The sequence below is a fragment of the Glycine soja genome, chromosome 7 (genome assembly GCF_004193775.1).
Source record: "Glycine soja cultivar W05 chromosome 7, ASM419377v2, whole genome shotgun sequence".
Classification (NCBI taxonomy): Eukaryota; Viridiplantae; Streptophyta; class Magnoliopsida; order Fabales; family Fabaceae; genus Glycine; species Glycine soja.
Genome location: NC_041008.1, coordinates 40,506,431 through 40,521,569, shown reverse-complemented (window position 1 = coordinate 40,521,569; position 15,139 = coordinate 40,506,431). Strand labels below are relative to the sequence as shown.

The 15,139-nt window shown below is 36.5% G+C and overlaps 1 protein-coding gene across 1 annotated transcript; it reads right to left on the bottom strand.

The window, feature by feature from the left end:
• Window positions 1-1,777: 1,777 nt before the first annotated feature.
• Window positions 1,778-5,775, bottom strand: LOC114419687 (protein CYPRO4-like). The gene is made up of 2 exons (XM_028385432.1): window positions 4,048-5,775; window positions 1,778-2,325 (listed from the first exon to the last, which is right to left on the bottom strand). The coding sequence occupies exons 1-2, from the start codon at window positions 5,581-5,583 to the stop codon at window positions 2,038-2,040; spliced, it is 1,824 nt and encodes a 607-aa protein (XP_028241233.1). The 5' UTR covers window positions 5,584-5,775; the 3' UTR covers window positions 1,778-2,037.
• Between the last annotated feature and the right edge of the window lie 9,364 nt (window positions 5,776-15,139).

Sequence of the window (15,139 nt, the reverse complement as noted above, 5' to 3'; positions counted from 1 at the left end):
AAATTAAAAATAGATAAATTGTGACCAATTCTTTTTTATTTTTAATATTTTTGTGGTAATATAATATAATATAAAATGTCAGCATATTAGTTATTTAATTAGTTTTATTTTTAATTTAATTTTAGTCATGATTTATATATTCAATATTTAAAGTGAGACATTATTACTTTATGAACATTTCAAAACTGTGTAAGCGCTTGTTAACACAAATAACTTTCTGAATTTTAAACACTTATATTAAGAATTTATTAAAAAATCTCAATTAAGTTATTTTTTCCCCAAAATTTTATTTAAAAATTCAATAAAACTATATTATTATAGTAGACTATCCACAGTTCCACACTATTAGAAACTGGCGCGCAAGAAAACAATAACTTTTCTCCTCTTACAAAAGCTTATTTTAATAATCTAAACATAAAGAATATTATTTATAAAAAGGCTTAATTGGACATTAGGTCCTTCTATTTTCGCAATTCCAGAATTTTGGTCCCCTATTAATTATTGAGGCATTTCATCCTTCTATTTTGAAAAATTTGAGGATTTGGGTGCAACTATTAACTCCCATGTGTTAAAATTGACGTTGACTGAGTTGCACTAAGCATTGAGATAAAAAGTCGATAACCATCAATTTTATACTCTTCAAGAGGATTTCTATGGCCAAAGCTCCTAATGTTAACTTGCCACAACTCTGATATAAGCTTTTAGTTGTTAAGAAAGCCAAAAAGATTCATGAGAGCAAAAGGAAAAATTGCCGCAGAGCTGAGCCTATTCATGTTTACAAGATGGTCTCTCCATAAACAATCAAGAGTTTGCAAAAGAACAACTCTGTATAATTCAATGAGCCAAAATAGAGAAACTGAAAATTCCCTAGCAATTATAATTCAATGAGCCAAAAAAGATAATAGAAAACAATAATCTCCTTAAGCATATGTTTGGTAATTGGTATAAAAACTTCGTACCCCATTGCCCAGAGACTCTTCGCTAATGCAAAAATTAATAAATTATCATTTGGACAAATACATCAAAGGTTCTCCAAATTAGCAAATGAAGGAGTACCATGTTCATGCATGACTAACTATATTTAGAACTGCTGGGAAAACACCCCCTCAGACATAACAAGATCAAAGATGGAAATTACATTTACAATTGTTGAGGATGAACCTCCGCGGGGCATGCATGGGGTTTAGGGGGAAGGGTGCTTCCGTTCGGCGAGCTCCTTAAGGAGGCACTAGGGACTGTTCTTGGGAAGTTCCTGAGGTGGGTCTATGGTAATCTCGGGAATGTGAGATTACCGTAACTTTAAGTATGGGATTGATTGGGTTGGGAAGAAGGGATTCGGGTTCCATAAGGATTGGGGAGAAGGGATTCAGGTTCCATAATGGTTGGGAGAAGTAAGAATCAACAATGGCTGAGATTAATGAATTAAGGTTTCAACAATGGAGGGTCCTTGGAACACACATTCAGCAAGAGAAAATGACGAATCGGAGAAAGAGGTAAAAGAGGGATGAAAATAGTAATTTAGTTAAATAATATTTGCAGGTCAACGTCCTTCATCTGACAATCAACACTAGGGAGTACAAATCCTCAATTTCTCAAAATAAGAGAATCAAATGTTTCAATAAATTAATAGGGAACCAAATGTGCAATTTAGTCTTATAAAAACTAAAATAAATAAACTCCTTATGTCAGTAACACTTCCTTAAATGCACAATACTATACTGAATCAACCATAATCCTTTTATTACGATCAAAAGAAAAGAAGAAAAAAAGAATAAAGTAAAAACTATAACGGTGGAATTGCCTCTTCTTCATAAGCAATTATTTTATTATTTGTAATAAAAAAGGACAATTCAGTCAGCAAACCCAAACTTGTAATCACAAAAAAGAAGAAAATACATACAGGGCAACCTAAAACGTGCTTTACAGAAAAATAACAGCATCTCAAACTTGGATACAAGCAAGTATATTGTTCAAACTTCAAAGACACTCCTAACACTAGAAATTTGAAACCTTTAAAGAAAAAATGTAAACAGAGGTTTAACCATGTCGCTTTCCAGACATGCTGATTGAGCTGACTTTCATAGGAGTTGCCACCACCAACGGAGCTTCTGGAGAGTCACTAACAGCAAATTTGTCGTGCATAAATCGCGATTCTACAATGGACTCATCCTTCAATATTATCTTGTAACAGTAACAGCTCTTCAGCCCTTCTTGATTCCTGTAACATTCATGAGCACTGTTCTTCACCTGCTGAAAATCCCATATCACACTAAACTTGCCCACAGTTGCAACAAGGTGGCGTTCTTGTTTACCATTCTCAGTGACCTGAAAGACAAAAACACAAATGAGATACTTGCAGGTTGCTGCAAGTTAATTGACTCGGTAAACTACTAACTATGATCAGTCTAAAATATGCATACTTTTCTAATTCGCATTACATGCAAGTATTTAACATGGAATAACAAGGAATTCTATCTTGAGATGCATAGGCATTAGGCACTATCCATATATATAGTTCACCCATATCCATAGCCCAATTAACCAAATACATTGTAAACATACCTCATGATTTAGCAAATTTAGAATCATACCACATTTTTCCTACCTGCCTAAAGCTACGTCCTACAATCTACCCATGGTAATCCACTAATCCCATACTTGCACCCCCTCACATTATTCTTGAATCCCTTTCGTCAATTTTTTTAAATATCCTTCTCATTAATAATAAATGCTACCCACTATTGTTTATCACACCTATCATTTTTTCAATCTGCCACTAGTGTCTTGCTCCACCAGAGCAGTTTCATAATAATTCCAACTGCTCTGACATGGATCACACAACGTTAATCATCTTCAAAAAAAGCTCTGCACTTTTGCCTCCAGGTTCATACTTTTAGCATAACAATACTCAAAAAGTAAATAATAAAGAATTTACTATGATGATTTAAAAATGAACGAGTTGTTTTCATCAACATCTAAATACAGAGTATGCAACTTTATACATTATACATACAAATACAAATAATATATATAAATAAAGGAGTCCTAAAACCAAAAAGTAGGCACCCCAAAACAATGGAAAAATTCCTTTATTTAAAAAAGACATGCTAGTTTATGCAATAATTATAAACTATGTAGTCGATTGAAACTATTTGTTAACAAGTTTCCATAGATCAAATCAAACTTTATGGAAACAAGTTTGTTTTAATATATTTCTTCATTCAAAGGAGAACATAAACAATAATGGCTGGGACATAGAAAAGTCTATAAAGCCAGGTTTGCCAGTGAATTTTTTTTATCTGTGTTGTGGGCACCATTCATCAATGTATAACACTATAACTTCGTAAACATTGTCGATGTAACCAAAACCTTAGGAACAGAAAACATCTGAATAACAACCTTGTTATGATAAGAACTTAACAAGCCTATAATAACTCGAGAAATAATTGCCCCATAACATAAGAATCACTAAAATGAAACTTGTGTAAGCATTGTTTCTTTACACCAACAACGATAAGGTTTTTCACTCCAAATGAGTTCCCCTACAAGAATCATATGACACCATAATGTTCTGCTGTAAATCATATCTATAAACAAATCATTATGAACCTCTATAAATCCTTTTTAATGGTTTCTACTGTAGTTTTTCTCAATCTTCCTTTACCTCTCTAGAGATTTGACTACCCTCTCTGGTTCTCTCTCTAAACTAATCTCCTTACCTAGTCTTCTCCACACATGTCCAAATCACCTAAGGCAAGATTCTACCATTTTTCCCATAATAAATGTTCTCCATACTTTTTCAATTTTTCTTCAATCATTCATTCCTAATCATAGTATCACACCCTGGGATGTGTAAATATTCTTCCATTTTTTTGTAAAGGGATATGCCAAAAATTCTAGGTTCACCAAGATCAATCAAAGACAATTAAAAGCACAGCGGTTGAAGAAATTGCCAAAATTGACATACACAAGTAGCTACATGGACATACCAAGAACTGAAATCATAATGAACAAACAACAACAACAACAACGGAAAATTGAACTTACCCACGAGAAATGGCCACCGTGAAACTTATTGTTCGCGCCAGCCAAATGCGAATCAAGAGGAGTCAACTTCAAGAGCCTCGGAGCAGGTATCCTGTTCCCCATTCTACCACTAAATCCGGTCTTCGTCCTCCCATCTTTATCCGTAAACAAGGTACAAATGAGCACCAAGTAGGTATCCGTAGTGCCAAGCACCCACTTGCCATCATAAGTAACATCAACACTAGTAATCGGCGAACCAAGCCCGGGAAATGCTGTCTTAGCCATCCTCATCGACGTCTTCGAGTACAACCTTATCTTCCCATCAAGAGACCCCACAACAATGGACCCATCACCGGTGGTCGCAAAGCACTGAAAGTTAGTCCCTCTGGAAAACTGATGCCCCTGGCTCCAATGCAAAACGGGAGAAGAACTCGCCGTGGCAATGTTCTGAACAATTCCCTTCCTATCCCTCATGTCCCACTGGCACAACCGGTTATCATCCAGCCCCAAAAACGTTGACTCCGAAGGGTCCAACTGCGACCCTTTGGTGTCATTGGTGATATCCCTCATCGTTAAGTCAGCACCGTCTTTTCCAAACTTCCACTCCGTAACAATCTTCCCCGTTTCAATGTCGAGCTGGTGAAGCTTCGAAGCGTGGGGCTTTCCGTCGTTTAAGGGACTCATCAGCATCATGTTCGTTTCTGCGCGCATCAACAAAGCCTTGTTCGGTGTCGAACCATCTCCGGCGAATTTCACGGCGACGCCCTTGCCGTGGATCCCGCGGTCGAAGTTGCGGTACACGTGGACGCCGGTGTCGTTCACCATAAAACTATTATCCAAAGCGCCTAGGGTTAGGGTTTGGACCCCGCCATTCGCGGCCTCTTCGAATTCCTCCATTAAATCGTTTCTCCGCCGCGACGGCGACGGCGAAGGAGACGGTTCTCCGGAGACGGCGTCCTCCCAGACGGAATCGTCGGCGGCTTCCGGCTTCACCCAGCCGATGAACTCTTTACCGTAGATTTTGACCTTGTTTTCTTCCGTGCACTCGATTCCGTACACGTTCTCGAACATGCAGCTCTGAAATTCCGTGACGAATCGGCGGTAGGTGTCATCGGAGGGGAACTTGAGGGCCCAGACGCCGTCGGCGACGAAATCGACGCGGCGCTGGTCGCCGAACATCTTCAATTGCATTTCGGAGGAAACCCTAGCGCGGACCTTGGAACCTACAGTGAGGAGCCAAACATCGTCGTTTTCGTTTTCGTCGGTGTCTTTGTGGAAAGCGTAGGAGGTGTGTTTGTCGGAGAGGATCCATTTGGCGTTGGGAGTGTTGCCGCCGATGTGGAGATAGAGCTTAACGGCGTTTTGGGGAAGCGGTTTGGCGGAGGAAGACGGCGTTTGGTATTTGAGTTTTAAGGCTTTGAGTTTCGCGTCCACGTCATCGAGCTCGGTGGAGTGGGTGGTTTTCGCGTCTTCGTAGTGCTCTGTTTCTTCTTCGTTTTCGTAGTCGGAGTCTGAGTCGGTGACTTCGAGGCCTTCGCGGCTCTGAGAAGTGCCCATGGAAAATGGATTTTTTGATTTGATGAATGAATCAAAGGAGCCAAATGATTTTGATTTCGATTTTGGTTTTCAAATTCAATTTGGTGGGGTGTTGAGATTAACCGTTTTATATGGTCCCTACCGGTTAGTCAGGCATGGATTTAACGCACTTATTTTGTAATTTATGTAGAGGTTGAGGGTCTTTGCTTGGTAGCTAAGCAAGGACCCTAAAGTTTTGTTTGGATAAATTGTATTTGGGTTGACGGCTTTTCGGTATTGGGTTCGCGTTTGGGCCGTGTGATACGCGCCGCCAGGGGTAGCATTGCCGTTTGCTTACATCACACTTTAACGGACACCAACATTCAGCAAGGAAAATGTTGGATGATGGTAAGACAGCATTGAAGGTGATGGGTCGAGTGCATAGATTCTTCTAAGGAAAAATTATTTCTTTAAATGCAATGAAATTGTTTCCATATGCATCATGCATGTTCATGTGGGGGCTTCTTATATAGGTTGAGATTATTTTTGTACATCTCAAATTTGATCTGCAGTGTGGTTCAAGATGTATTAATTAGTTCAAGATGTATAAATCGCAACTAATTTAAGGTGTAGTCAGAGATGTACAATTGGAGTGTTGGAAGGATATGCTAGCTTGATGAATTGCCAACTCATTTCTTTGCCTTTTACATATCTTGGAATTTCAATTGGTGTCAACCAAGGAAAGAGGAGACTTGAAAGCTTATTGTGGAAAAATTTACCAAAAGATTGTAGTACTGGAAGCATGAATCTTTATCTTTTGCGGGTAGACTTTGCTTGATTAATTTGATAATTTCTTCTCTCTTATTATTTTTCTTGTCTTTTTTTCAAAATGTCAAGGACTGTGAAAAATAAAATTGAGAGTATTTTAAAAAAAAAATCTATGGAAAGAGGGTGTTAATGTGAGATTAATTAGTTGGGTAAAGTGGAGAAAAGTGTGTTGTCAAAAAAATCATGAGGCTTGGGGTTGAGAGATTTGTCTTATTTTAATGTGGCTTTATTAGGAAAGTGGAGATGAAATTTGTTTTTTTAAAGATAATTTTTATGGGTTAGGGTTCTTGAAGCTAAGTATTGGGTTTCTTGGACTCCCTTCCTATGTGGAGTAAAGACCTAAATGAGAAAACTCATTTTATCTCATTTATTTAAGTGGGGAGAGGTCACATGGATGAGAAAGAGACTCGTTTGTGAGGAAAATCATTGTGATTTTCGCACACCCACTAGAGAGCGTTTTTCAAATTATAATTGCAGATTCGTTTACTGTTGGATCGAACTGATTTTTGGACAGCATGTTCTACACACACGATACTTCAAATTATCCGGTTGGATTGTCAAAAAGATATCTGGAGAGGGAAATAAGTATTTCACATTCTCTGTTCTATATTTTGGGATTTCATCTTCTTGTCTCTATTGTAAGCATTGATGCTTTGTTTTGATTTGGCTGTTTGTAACATGTTTCAATGTACTTGTTGGAGGCTCTCTTGTACCTTTATTAATTATAGTGGAGTTATTTCTTTAGTTTGTAAAACCCGTGGTTCTTACCCTTGCATTGAGGGGTTTTCCACATTAAACAAATTATGTCTCTTGTGTGCTTTTGATTTCTATTTTGCGCTCTATATTTTATTGGTGATTCTCACAGGTTCTTGCAAGTTTGGAGGAATTTATTTTCGCTGCCTATTGCTCTGTTATTAAGTTTGTTATTGTGTTGACCTATTTTTCCCATCAGAGTGGTATCAAAACTCTTTGGTTAAGGAGCTGTTTTTCTACTTGCTTAAACGATGGAGACACATATGAAGGGTGATAGAGACAAGAGCAGTAGCAAGTCTAGGTCTTGGTACAAGAATGTTGAGTGTCATTATTGTCACAGAACATAACATATCCAGAGGAATTGTTTTCTATGGAAGAAGGAGAGTAAAGACAAAAAGGGTAAGCAAAAAGATAATGATCATAATGATGATCATGTGACTATTGATACTAGTGATGATCTTGTTATTCTCCATGACCTTGATTCGCTTAATCTTGTATCTGGTGAGAGCATGCATATAATTGATAGTGGTGCTACACTGCATGTTACAGCCAGGAAGGAGTTCTTCACATATTACACTCTAGGTGATTTTGGAGTCTTGAAGATGGGTAATGATGACGTGTCCAAGGTGATTGGTGTTGGTGATATTTGTTTGGAAACCAACATGGGAATGCAGTTGCTACTTAGAGGAGTGAAACATGCTCCATATCTCATTTTTGGTTTTGGAAAATGGAAACTCACCAAAGGTAACTTGGTTGTGGCCAAGGGAGAGAAAATTTCAAAGTTGTATTGGACGAAAGCTTTGGTTTCCAGAGACAGTGTGAATGCTATGGATATGGAAGCATTTTTGTGGCACTGAAGGCTTAATCATATTAGTGAGAAGGGGCCGAATTGTTTAGCCAAGAAGGATATGCTTCTAGGATTGAAGAATGCAGATTTAGAGAAATGTTCTCATTGCATGGTTGGTAAGCAAACCAAAGTATCCTTTAAGAAGCATTCTCCCTCCAGAAAATCTGAGTTGCTTGAATTGGTGCATTTAGATGTTTGTGGCCCTTTGAAGGTGAAATCCGTTAGTGGTGTACTTTATTTTGTTACCTTCATTGATGACTGTTCTAAGAAACTTTGGGTCTATACTTTGAAGACAAAAAACCAAGTTCTTAAGAAGTTCAAGGAGTTTCATGTCTTAGTTGAGAGGAAGTCAGGCAAGAAGCTGAAACACATTCGTGCTAACAATGGTGGTGAATATTGTGGATCGTTTGATGTCTACTGCAAGTAGCATGACATTGCTCATGAGAAAACTCCTCCTAAAACTCCTTAAGTGAATAGTTTGGCGGAGAGGATGAACAAGACATTGATTGAGAGAGTGAGATGTATGCTCTCTGAAGCAAAGTTACCCAAGCACTTATGGGGTGAGGCATTGTACACGACGGTGCATGTTATCAATCTTAGTCCTGTTGTTGCTTTGAATAGTGAGGTGCCGAACAAAATTTGGTTTGGCAAGAATGTGAAGTATGATCATTTAAGAGTTTTTGGCTACAAAGCTTTTGTGCATGTTCCAAAGGATAAGAGATCCAAGTTGGATGCAAAGTCAAGGCAATGTATCTTCATTGGTTATGGTGAGAATGAATTTGATTATAGGTTCTATGATCCTGTTGAGAAGAAGCTTGTTAGAAGTCGTGATGGAAAATTCATGGAAGACCAAACCATTGAAGACATTGATAAGTTGGAAAAGTCTACACCCAAGGAAGACAATGGTGTGGTTGATTTTGAACCAGTTCAATCACCTATTCAAAATCTGAATATTGATGTTCAGAATGATGTTGGTGTCCAACAACCTAGAGATGAGGTAGGTGTTCCTATTGATGATGATGAAGAGGAGCATAATATGTCATAAGATGAAAATCTTGGTGATGATACCGAACCACCTCAAGTTCAACTTAGGAGGTCCAACAGGGATAGAGAACCTTCTAGGAGGTATTCTCCTAATGAGTATGTGATCCTAACAGATGATGGAGAACTTGAGTGCTTTAGAGAGGCCATGGAAAGTGAAGAAAAGAGAAAGTGGTTGGATGCAATGAAGGACGAGACAAAATCCATACATGATAATCACACTTTTGATTTAGTGAAGTTACCTAAGGGTAAGAGGGCATTGGATAATAGGTGGATCTATAGGGTGAAGCATGAAAGTAACTCTACATCTTTGAGGTACAAAGTCGGATTAGTGGTGAAGGGCTATAGTCAAAGGAAGGGTGTTGATTTTAATGAGATCTTTTCTCCCGTGGTGAAAATGTCATCCATTAGAACCATGTTAAGTTTGGCTTCTACTCTTGATTTGGAGGTAGAACATATGGATGTAAAAATTGCTTTCCTTCATGGTGATTTGGAGGAAGAGATCTACATAAAGCAACCTGATGGTTTTCATGTTGAAGGGAAAGAATACTATGTGTATAGGCTAAGAAAGAGCCTATATGGTTTGAAGCAGGCTCCGAGGCAGTGGTACAAGAAGTTTGAGTCTGTTATGTGTAAGCAAGGCTACAGGAAGACTACTTCTGACCATTGTGTCTTTGTTAGAAATTTTTCTGATGATGACTTCATTATCCTGTTATTGTATGTTGATGACATGCTTATTGTTGGGAAAAATGTTTCTAGGATTGACAGGTTGAAGAAGCAATTGGGTGAGTCATTTGCCATGAAGGACATGGAAGTTGCTAAACAAATTCTTGGTATAAGAATCATGCGTGATAGAAAAGAGAAGAAGTTGTGGTTATCACAAGAACACTACATCAAAAGAGTGTTACAAAGATTCCAAATGGAAAAGACTAAGGTGGTGATCACTCCTCTTGCTACTCATTTTAAGCTGAGTTCTAAATAGATTCCATCAAATGAATATGAGAAATTAGATATACAACAGGTTCCTTATGCATCTGGGGTGGGAAGTTTGATGTATGCAATGGTATGCACAAGACCAGATATAGCACATGTTGTTGGTACAGTCAGTAAATTGTTGTCAAACCCAAGTAGAAAGCATTGGAATGCTGTGAAATGGATTTTGAGGTATCTTCATGGTACTGTTGATATGAGGCTTTGTTTTGGTGGTGATAAGCCTATGTTGGTGGGGTACTTAGACTCAGATATAGCTAGAGACATTGATTCCAAGAGGTCCACTTCGGGTTATTTGATTAAATTTGTAGGGGGAGTTATGACTTGTCAGTCCAAGCTGTAGAAATGTGCAGCTTTGTCTACTACAGAGGTAAAATTCATTGCCATTACCGAAGCATGCAAGGAGTTTCTATAGGTGAAGAAATTCTTGCTGGAGCTTGGTTTTGTTTAAGATAAATATCTACTATTTATGGATATTCAGAGTGCTATTCATCTTGGTAGGTCTAAGAATATTGATGTGAGGTATCATTGGATACAAGATGCTTTGGATGTTAAGCTGATGGAGTTGGCAAAAAATTCATACTGATGATAATGGTGCTGATATGATGACTAAGGCATTACTAAGAGGAAAGTTTGAAGCTTGTTGTGAGATCGTCGGTTTGGCGGTCACCTCCACATAGTTGTGAGGGGGAGATTTGTTAGGTTTTTTAGGCTCCCTTCCTATGTGGAGTAAAGGCCTAAATGAGAAAGCTAATTTTGTCTCACTTATTTAAGTAGAGAGGGGTCAAATTAGGGTGAGAAAGATACTCATTTGTGAGGGAAAAACAATTACAAAACATTGAGAGAGAAAGGAAAGGGAAAATCATTGTGATTTTCACACACCCACCAGAGAGCGTTTTTCAGATTGCAACTGCGGATTCGTTCATTGTTGGATTGGGCTGACTTTTGGAAAGCAGGTTCTACACCCATGATGCTTCAAACTGTTCGGTTGGATTGTCAAAAAGATATCTGGAGAGGGAGATAAGTGTTTCGTATTCTCTACTTTGCATTTTGGAGTTTCATCTTCTTGTCTCTATTGTAAGCATTGGTGCTCTATTTTGATTTAGCTGTTTGTAGCACATTTCAGTGTACTTGTTGGAGAATCTCATGTACCTTTAATGATCATAGTAGAGTTATTTCTTTGGTCTGGACGACTTGTGGTTTTTACCCTTGCATCGAGGGGTTTTCCACGTTAAACAAATTGTGTCTCTTGTGTGCTCTTGATTTCTATTTTGCGCTCTATATTTTATTGGTGCTCCTCACATGTTCTTGCGAGTTTAGGAGAATTTATTTTCACTGCCTATTGCTCTATTATTGAGTTTGTTATTGTGTTGGCCTGTTTTCCCCATCACTAAGTATGGTGGGTGGCGAGGATCTTATTAATGCTAATTACACATCAAAAGCATAAATTTGATGGAGAGGTTTATGCTTGGATTGTGGGGGTCGAGAATCTTCAAAATGGTTTGAGGAGGGTAAGAGATGGAAAATGGGTAATGGGGAGAGGATAAAATTCTGGACAGATAGTTTGGTTGGGTGAGCAAAATTTTTAAATCCTAGGTTGTTTTCCATATCAACACAACAAGCATAATCTGTCAGTAACATAGGGATATGTGTGGGATAAACATGGAAGTGGAATCTTTCTTGGAGAAGAGATTGTTCTCTTTGGGAGAAGGATAAAAAAAGTGAGCTACAAAACAAGTTCAATCTTATTAATCTAAATAGATTGGTGAATGATGCTTAGAGTTGCTTACATGATTCGAGTGCCACACACACACAAATATATATATATATATATATATATATATATATATATATATATATATATATATATATATATGCCTTTTTTGCTTCTTTTATTTATTTATAAAAAAAACAACAAATATCATTAAGATTGTAATATCCCTATGATTGGAGTTTTGTGGGAGCCATTCCAAAACATGACGATACCAATTTGACAAAGAAAAACTACATTAAATCTAAATCACATAAAAAAGGTATAAGGGTATGAACAATAAACACTAGATATAATTTAAGAATTTTATCTGATAGATGCATAACTATATTGTTTAGCTCATCAATCACAACATACTTTAAAGAACAAATCAGATTTTTTTTTTACATTTAGCAAAGGTTCAATAGCGTCCCATAGGTCAATTGAAATTCAACACATTATGCCAGTAGGACATGTGATTAAGATATGACAACAATTTTCCATAACTGCCTTACATAATATACAGCAGGCTACACTAGACATTATTTTCTCATATCGTCTGACAAGGGTTGGGGGCAACTTTTGCAAGCCTTCCATAAAAAAAAAAAAACAGATTTTACTGTTAACTTGCAAATTTCATACATTTTCTAGATCCTTATAATTTTCCCTTACTATGTATTGTGATGGATGATGGAATAGGATTTCGTGATCTATATGGTTTCAATTTGACTATATTGGGAAAATTAGGTTAGAAATTCATCTTTGACCCTGATGCTATGATTTCAAGACTAGTAATCAAAGCTAAAAACTTTTCTAATGAGATATTCTTAGATTTGGAGGTTGGCCACTATCCAAGCTAGATTTGTGGTAGTATTTGGACATCTTGAGTGTTTTGGACATTTCCACAATCTAAAGAGCATATTTTGAATGATTTAATTGTTACAACACAATCTAATACAAAACTCATGCCTGAATCTAAAAAATGAAATCTAGATTTAAGATAAAAGACGTCCATTTTGGACATTTCCACAGACTACTCCATTACATTAGATATATTAGATAACACACTGCAATAAATATATAAATATATAATCACAAATAATAGTTTTTGTTACATAGACCCCAACAAAAAAGATGAAAAAATCAGAAAAAAGGATCAAGAAGCTTATTTGCATGACATAAAAGGATCCTTCTACAGATTGTTGAGCTCTTTCAAGATGTGTTTGGAAGCCATACCTAAGCTTCAAAGAAAAAAAAAACAAAATCTGAAAAGGGCGTATTTTATCTATAAACTAAAGGGAGGTAGGAAAAGTAAAAGAAAGCAACCAAAGCAATTATGGCAATCTAATTCAATAACAGAAGCTAGCAAAAGTAAAATAGTTATCATATTCTTGTTACAACAGATTAACAGCTACGTCTTTTCAACCAGACTTAAGAAGAGCCCTATGTCCTAAATCATAACTAAAGTATACATATAAATAGTATAAAATGCTTATGTATATACAAAAAGTGTAGAAGAATAACACATTGTGCTTCCCGTTGATATGAGCTTTCACTTTTCCCTTTTTTGAAGTTTCAACAACAACAACGAAAATGACCCGAAGAGCTTCATTTCTGAAATCATAAATAATTGGGGTAAAAAAGAAGCAACTATAGACTTGAACATTCAATAATTAAGAAAATACATGAAGTTTGATCCATATAATTATTGAACCCACCTTTGCATAATTAAAGCAATATTAGCGGCCTCAGGCTTTTGCTCTTCTTTCTGCTTACCATAAGTCAACTTAAGATCCGCCTGGGCATGTGCCTTAGGGGATAATTCACAACCTATTGCAGCCTCCAAATCTATATTATGGGAAGAAAAAAATTATAAACATAGTAACATACTAACGTAAGGGAAACCATGTAGTTATTTGTCCCTACCTCCTGCTGAGCTTTCCTATAACACATCATCCCTCGAATTGTGCATTTCAAACAACAAAGAACATAAAATGTAGTAAATATCTTGCAGGAGATACCTTCTTTGACAATTCCATTTCCTCTTTTGTTATTTCCCTTAATAGGGGTTAGTCAATTAAATTGTGATTGGTGCTTGTATTAAAAATTTATTGAAATACAAAAGTTCCTTTACTTTCAAGTGAAACTTAGGAACATAAAATTATTTGTAACAAACTTTGAGAGGGAATTTTTTGTCATGTTCAATATTACTAAAACAAAATATTTTTTTTAATGATATAATCTGTTTAGACTAATTTCTTTGTCCTTGCACATCATGCTTAACCATGACAGTTGTGTCATAGTTATATATACAATGAAACCAGAAAAAGCAATGCCATTAAACTTTATCGAGCAACCTTTGATATTTCCTAACAATGGAAGTAGCTTTATCTAAGAAAAATTAGCATGAATGGTTTCAAGGTATATATTTTTAAGAGAGTAAATATGTGAGGAAAATTGGAAATTTTAACCATTAATTTTAACACACACACATATTTGTGTAGAGGGGTTTCATCATCAATTTCATCATTGATAGGAACAAACAGAGAATATCAACAACAAAATCAACAACAAACTCGAGAAAAATCAATACCTAGTTTTGAACATGCAAGTCCTCTCGATGGCTTCATGATCTTTTCTTTGTCAAATATCTTCTTTGTCAAAATCTCTTCAGTGCTTCCACATGATTGATGGAAGAAGCACGTCTGCCAAGACGACAACAATGATGAAGCACTTTTAGTATAAAGGATGGAAGAACATTTGTGTGAACCTTTTGGTCTTTCCATCTTAAACTGAGTCACAGGAAAAAAGAAAGAGAAAGTGAAAAGACTCCATTTAGTGGGGAAGGCTTTAGAATATAAGAAAAAAAAGGGAGAAGATAGAGTACTGAAGTCATATGTATTGTTAAAATTACAATTTTTTCAATTAGTAAGCCAAGTGTCAATGATAAAAGATGTCCATTTTGGACATTTCCACATACTACTCCTTTACATTAGATATATTAGATTGTGGCTTTGAGTGTTATGCTTTTTGTACTCAAGGCATTCCTCTCTACAACTTTCTTTATATTGGTAGGTCATTTTTTTATTTTTGTCATCAAATTATAATTTTAGGATTATTATTTTATAGATTTATAATACAAATTCTTAGCATGAAATCAGTTGTCATGCTCATGCATCATGGTGAAGGAAATTTTTGCTTACTGTTGTTGCTTGAATACTGAGAGAGACACGGAGACAGGTAGACAAAATGAGAAGTCATAAAGAGTGTTGGCAAGAAATCAACAAATCTAGGTCACAATGTCAATTCCATGGTTCAACAATGCCAAACCCGTGTTTTGTACTCTAATCATTTAGGGTTAGGCTATTGCTATCATTCCCATCCATTAA